This window comes from Sturnus vulgaris, chromosome 13 (genome assembly GCF_052056855.1).
Source record: "Sturnus vulgaris isolate bStuVul1 chromosome 13, bStuVul1.hap1, whole genome shotgun sequence".
Taxonomy (NCBI): domain Eukaryota; kingdom Metazoa; phylum Chordata; class Aves; order Passeriformes; family Sturnidae; genus Sturnus; species Sturnus vulgaris.
In genome coordinates this window covers 20,353,650-20,360,190 of record NC_142255.1, presented here as the reverse complement: position 1 = coordinate 20,360,190, position 6,541 = coordinate 20,353,650, and the positions used below count along the sequence as shown (strand labels likewise).

The following is a 6,541-nucleotide window of genomic DNA, read 5'->3' as shown; positions in this document are numbered from 1 at the left end:
CCGGGGTTTGTGATAGTTTTACCGGCGGGAGAACGCCGGGCCCGGGCCACGCCCACTGCCGGTGCCACGCCCATTGCCACGCCCAGTCCCGGTACCACCGATGCCCCGCCCACCAAACACCCCGCCCACTGCCTTGCCCCGCCCATTTCCCCGCCCACTGATTGTCCCGCCCCCTGGCAGAGACTCGGCCCAGTTCGGCTCCGTTCGGCTCCGCTCCGTCCCGGTTCGGCTCGGCCCGGCCCGGCCATGCGCTGGCCCGTGCTGCTGGCCGCGGCCGCGCTGCTGGCCCCCGCCGCCGCCTGGGAGCCCTCGGCCGAAGGTACAGGGGCACCGGGAGGGCAGCGGGGACTTGGCACGGCCTGGCCTGGGCCGGCTCGGTTCGGGCCCGGTTCGGTCCCGGTCCCGCTCTGTTCGGGCCCGGTCCGGCTCGGTCCTTTTCGGTTCGAGCCCGGCCTGGTTCGGGCCCGGTTCGGTCTCGGTTCCGCTCAGTTCGGGCCCCGTTCGGTCTCGGTCCCGCTCGGTTCGGGCCCGGTCCGGCTCAGTCCCGTTCGATTCGGGCCCAGTTCGGTCTCGCTCGCTTCGGGCTCGGCTCGGCCCCGGTCCCGCTCGGTTCGGGCCCCCGGCAGAGCTGACGGCCCGGTTCTGTCCCGCAGAGGAGCAGCTGTTCAAGGCCTGGATGGTGCAGGTGAGCTCGGGGGGAGCCGGGCCGGGCCGGGTGCCGGGGTTCGGGGTGCCCTGAGCCGCCGTGTCCCCGCAGAACCAGCGGCGGTACGGCCCGCACGAGTACCCGCGCCGGCTGCGCATCTTCCTGGACAACAAGCGGCGCATCGAGGAGCACAACGCGGGCAACCACAGCTTCCAGAGTAGGAGCCCCGACCCTGCTGGCCACGGCCCGTGCCGGCTCTGAGCCCCGAGCCCCGCTGAGCAGTGTCCCCTTTGTCCCCTTTAGTGGGCCTGAACCAGTTCTCGGATCTGACGTTCGCGGAGTTTAAAAAGCTGTACCTGTGGAGTGAGCCCCAGGTGAGTGCTGGGGGTGCAGGTGGGCAGGGAGGGGGGTCCGGCTGGATCCCCCCTGTCACTGGGGCTCTGCAGCACCCATGGCTGGGCCAGCACCCATGGCTGTGCTGCTTTGCTAAGATCACGTCCTGTGCCACCAGCACCAGGTAAGAGCCAGGTGAGCCCTGTCCCTACCCCACAGCTTTCAGCGGCCTCCAGCCGAGCCGAGCTGGCCCTTCTGCTGCCAGCTGGGCACTGCAGCCAGGGCTGCAGGCTGGCACTGCCCTCCAGGGCTCCCTGCTGCAGTGGTCAGTGTGTGTGGGCTGGTCACCACTCCCTCACCCTGCGAGTGTGGCTGGCGTGGGCCACTGGCCGGGTGGCCAGCTCTCCACAGCCTTCCTGCCTCGCTTGCAGAACTGCTCAGCCACCAAGGGGAGCTTCCTGCGCAGCTCTGGGCCCTATCCCGACTCCATCGACTGGAGAAAGAAGGGAAATTTCGTGACACCCGTGAAGAACCAGGTGGGGAGAGGGTGACACGGGCGGGGGGGGCTGGTGGTGACAAGCCCGGGGAGGGGCTGGTGGCTGTGGGCAGGTGCTGTGCCCCACGAGCAGTGCTGGGTGCCTGTGCCATGGGGAGCTCCCCAGAGCCCCTCTGTGCCCAGCTGCCCGCAGGGAGTGGAGGCTCTGCAGTGCTGCCAGGCCCCTCTGCCCCGGGGTTTTGGGGAGGCTGGTGAGCTGCAGCACCTCCCAGAGCAGTTCCTCTCCTGTTCCTCGTGCAGGGTCCCTGTGGGAGCTGCTGGACCTTTTCCACCACGGGCTGTTTGGAGTCTGCTATTGCCATTGCCACGGGAAAGCTGCTCTCTCTGGTAAGGGATTTTCTTGGGCTTGGGCAGAGCCCTTTTGGGAGCAGGAAGGAGCCTGAGGGGCTGGAGGCTGCTGGGAGCAGGCATGGGGCCCCTCACTGCAGGCAGCACATTGGGACATACTGATTTTTCAGCTCCCAGGGGATTTATATTCCTGAAGAACTAGAAAGACAGTAGCCGCTTACACAACTTAACAGAATAACTGAGGGCTGGGTGTGTTAAAAACAAACCTGACCTTTGGAAGACATTTCAGCCAGTCCTTCTGGGGAGCAGGGATGGATTCCTGGCAGGGGTGAGGAGGAATGCCTCTGGCAGCCAGGGCACCCTAGGCTGCTGGCCCCAGGTCTGCCTTGTCTGCCTCCCTGGGACATGGAGCCACTTCCAGGTGACTCCTGGTGGGTGAGCATGGCTAAACCAGCGCTGTGCTGGTTGTACAGCCAGCTCCACAGATAGACCAGCTCTCAGTTCCTGCTGTGGGGTTGCTTTTTGTGTCACTGACTCTGAACGCAGGTGTGGGACAAGCCCTGACTCAGACTCTTCTCTGCAGGCTGAGCAGCAGTTGGTTGATTGTGCCCAGGCCTTCAACAACCATGGCTGCAGTGGGTAAGTCAGAGAGGGTCACAAAGAACAGAAATTAGAGAATGTTACATCCTGTGATGGACAGCTTTCCTCAAGATGTGCCTTCCACATAATGGAATGGCTTTTGTCTTCCCTTGGCTGCAACGTGTGAGGGAGAGCAACTTTGGATTTGGTTGTGAATTTGATTTCACCCTCCCTAGAAGTTGGGATGTTTCAGCAAATCTCCAGCGTTTCCCAACCTCTGTTATTCCTCATTTGTTAGTTTTAACCTGAGACGTTTTTCACACGGCAGCTGTGGGCTGGGCTCTGAGCTTTGGGACAGTGAGGGGGATTCTGGCTGTTGTTCTGCCCCTGAGTCACGTGCATCTCGTGAAGAACCCACAGAAACCTTAGCTTCCCCTTTGGGGAATTCCTCCTGCCTTTGCTAGAGAAGCCAGAGAGCTGAGTTTTCTGTCAACTTCTGTTTTCTGTGAGATAAGCCGTCCTAGAGGGACGCTCAGAGCTGAGCAAAGCCACTCTTGGTGCTTTTTATTTTTCTTGTGACTCCTCCTTAGGCGTTTCCACATCAGCACTCCCTGATCATCTCTCTTTTCTTGCCTCCTGAGATGTGCTTCTGGAAGGTGGCCAGGGAAGGGAGCAGCTGCTTGCTGCAGATGTGGATCTCTCAAAGTCCCCCAGCCAGGCTGGGCAGAGGGCACCAAAATCCCCTTTCAGCATGTGAGGCTGGTGCTGTGTGTGGCAGCTGCCCTCACACATCAGGGCTCCTGTGTTCTTCTCCAGGGGTCTGGCACCTGGGGAATGAGGTGTGACCGTGCCAGGCAGTGTGGTGGGCCAGGCAGGGACAGACTGGAGTTTGTGCTTTTGGAGGCTCTGGGATGGGCACTGCCCTTCCCTGTCGGCCTGCCTGGTGGGACTGCTTTGCAGAGGGGCAGTGTTGATGGCTTTGCTCTGCAGGAGCTGCAGTGCTACCATCCAGACTCACCACTGCCATCCTGATTGACTGTTCCCATCCTAACTGAGCCGTGTTGTCTCGCAGGGGCCTGCCCAGCCAAGCCTTCGAGTACATCCTGTACAACAAGGGGCTCATGGGGGAGGACACGTACCCCTACAGGGCCAAGGTACTCCCAGCACAGCCCTGGCCATCGTGGCACAGCACAGCCTGGCACAGCACAGCCTGGCACAGGCTCCAGCAGCTCCTCTCTGTCCCCACAGAATGGCACCTGCAAGTTCCAGCCAGACAAGGCCATTGCCTTTGTCAAGGACGTTATCAATATCACACAGGTGAGTTCCTGAGGGCTCCTTCCCAAACTTCCAGAGAGCCAAGGGAAGGTGCTGGGATGCCCAAGGCGTGCTGGGCTCAGCAGCTGGAGCTGCTCCTGGAGACAGCGAGCTGCTGGCACACTCCTGCTCTCCTGAACACCTTTTGCAAGGTGGCACCAGGGAGGTGCTGGAGCCAAAATCCAGGCCCTGGGTTCCTGCCTGCTTCCCACAGTGGGTGCACCTGCAGGCTTGGAACAGAGTCCTGGTTCTCATCTTACTCAGCACTTGATTCCTTGTCTGTGTGCAGGAAGCCAGGGTTAGCCACCCCCCTGCCCTGGCTGCTGGTCCTGCACTGGTCCCAGCACAACCAGGGGATGATGGATGACCCTGGGTCCTCTCTTGCAGTACGATGAGGATTCCATGGTGGAAGCCGTGGGGAAGCACAACCCAGTGAGTTTTGCCTTTGAGGTGACAAGTGACTTCATGCACTACAGGAAAGGAGTGTATTCCAAGTGAGTGTGGACCTGCTTTGGTGAGGTGAGGGCAAGGGGAACGTGTGGGGCTGGAGTCTCAGGCATCCCTGTTTGTCCTGCTGGGTGCAGGAACACTGCCCTGCATTCCCACACTTCCTTGAAGTGATCAATACCCTCTGGAAAGTTGAGAGCTGAGTGAGGCAGCACAGGTGCTGTTAGCCCAGCAAGGGGAAAGGTGCATGTCTGGAGAAACAGAAAATTGCTGTGGAGTAATGAACCCTCAGTCACGTAGAACTGCAGGGAAAATGCAAGGGAGAGCCTGAGGGATCTGCCCCAAGGAGCTCTCAGGTGATTCCAGTGGCTTTGCTGGACCAATAGCCAGTGATGCCAGAGGTGAGTGCCAGCCCTGGGCAGGTGTGAGCTGTGAGGGCAGGGACACAGTCAGAGGAGCACACCAGGAGCAGTTATCCCATGGATTTGCAGTCGGAGGTGGATTTTAAAGTCAGAGTGCTTGGAATAATTGATACTCCGGAGCTTTCAGCCCAGAGCAGCTGTTAACAGATTGAAAAAAAAGAAAATCTTAGGTGGATTATTGATCTTTTCCTGTGCTGCAGTTTGAAAATGTTTAAAAATAGATGCTCTTGAGGTGGGAGCATGTACCATGAGCTGTCTTGTATCATACCACAAGCAGCAGCTTTCAGCAAGTGCATTTTAAAGGCTGAAAATTGAGAGGAAACACGTATTTAGACCCAAGAGCTTGCTGTTCCTGTGCAAAACATGAAACAGTGCCCTTGAATTTCAGGGCAGTACAAACCAGCACTGGGGGGCACTAAGAGCTGCTGGTTTCAGCTGGGAAAATTCCTTTGCACTGTAGCTCAGAAGTCCGTGGATTCCCTAACTCCAGATAGGGCTGGTAATTCCAGAGTGGAAAAGCAGAGCAGTGTCTCCTTTCCATGGCTTCCCTCCCTACCCTCCACAGCTGGGAGTTCAGAGCACCCCAAAGTTCTGTTAGCAGAGTGTGGTCAGGACTGCTGGCTTGGCTAATCCCTGCCTAATTACAGGCTGCTTCTGATCAGTGTTATCTCCTCTGCAGCCCCCGCTGTGAGCACACCCCTGACAAGGTGAACCACGCCGTGCTGGCCGTGGGCTATGGGGAGGAGGACGGGACTCCTCACTGGATCGTCAAGAACTCCTGGGGCCGGCTGTGGGGCATGCAGGGGTAAGGGGGTCCTGCTGCCCACCACGCCCTGCCTGGGCCTGGGGAGAGACCCACGGGCTGGGATCCCACCCACCCTCAGCCCCAGGCCACCCTCACGCTCTCCAGCTGCAATTTGGGAAGAAACACAGGGAATCGTCCCAGTCTGGGTGGTGACGTGGCTGACCCAGCCAGTCCTGGGGTCACTGGTCAGCCCTGGAGGTGCCCAGGGCTCCTCTCTCCTGCTCACACAGCCAGGGGAGAGCAGGTTGTGCCAGGAGTGTTTCCATCTTTGCAGGTGTTTGCAGGTGCAATTCTTGGGGGTGAGATGCTAATTCTCATTTGGGGTATAAGGGGGCAGGGAATGGCACTTCCTGGAGAGCTGAGTGGGGAGGGACCTTAAAGCCCCTCCAGTCCACCCCTGCCATGGCAGGGACACCTCCCACTGTCCAAATGTCCAGCCTGGCCCTGGGCACTCCCAGGGATCCAGGGCCTGCCCACCCTTCTGTGCCATGCTGGCTCTGCTCACACCCATTTCTCTCTCTTTTAGGTATTTCCTCATTGAACGAGGCAAGAACATGTGTGGTCTGGCTGCTTGTGCCTCCTACCCTGTTCCTCAGGTGTAGGAGCACGGCCAGGCTGGGGCCAGGGCTGGAGTCACTGAAGGAGTTCCAGTGGCTGAGTGTGGATGGAGGACAGGCAGAGCAGGGTGCCACACCCCCTGAGAGGTGTTACCTGCAGAAAGGTGTTACCTGCAGGCACATTCCTTGGCTTGCACACACCTCCTGCAGCAGCACGACCTGACCTGCTCTCTCCAGCCAAACCCTCATGTACTCCTGTGCCCTGCCAGGTTCCCTCCTCCTGCTGTGCCCAGCTGTGCCCCCATCCACCTGTCCCGACCCGGGGGGTGGCAGCAGGGAAACCACACACGTACCGAGTTAGGGAACACAGAGCTCCCCCCTGTCCTTTGGGTGGCTTTTTTGCAATCACCAGGTGTAAATTTTAGCGGTTTTTTTGAAGGCAATTTCCCCGTTCTTTAAATGAAGGATGAGTGAGTGCTGTGATTTTTACACTTTTGTCAATTTTCATGAACTGCCTGCTATTTTTTGTATTAAAAATCAAGGTATTTTAATGCATAGAGAAGAAACAAGTGATTTTTCTTTAAAAATCAGCGA

General features: G+C 58.9%; 1 protein-coding gene across 1 annotated transcript; it reads left to right on the top strand.

The window, feature by feature from the left end:
• The first annotated feature begins 150 nt into the window (after window positions 1-150).
• On the top strand, window positions 151-6,513 carry CTSH (cathepsin H). Its single transcript, XM_014887865.2, has 12 exons — window positions 151-319; window positions 654-685; window positions 758-863; window positions 950-1,020; window positions 1,411-1,515; window positions 1,776-1,862; window positions 2,407-2,462; window positions 3,475-3,556; window positions 3,651-3,719; window positions 4,104-4,210; window positions 5,265-5,390; window positions 5,917-6,513. The coding sequence occupies exons 1-12, from the start codon at window positions 247-249 to the stop codon at window positions 5,990-5,992; spliced, it is 990 nt and encodes a 329-aa protein (XP_014743351.2). The 5' UTR covers window positions 151-246; the 3' UTR covers window positions 5,993-6,513.
• The last annotated feature ends 28 nt before the right edge of the window (window positions 6,514-6,541 follow it).

Bases quoted from the DNA above. Each gene is read 5' to 3' on its own strand.
- CTSH (XM_014887865.2), top strand. From the start codon at position 247: ATGCGCTGGCCCGTGCTGCTGGCCGCGGCCGCGCTGCTGGCCCCCGCC. The intron at 3,557-3,650 runs GTACTCCCAGCA...CTGTCCCCACAG, and splicing joins CGTACCCCTACAGGGCCAAG to AATGGCACCTGCAAGTTCCA. The intron at 3,720-4,103 runs GTGAGTTCCTGA...CCTCTCTTGCAG, and splicing joins ACGTTATCAATATCACACAG to TACGATGAGGATTCCATGGT.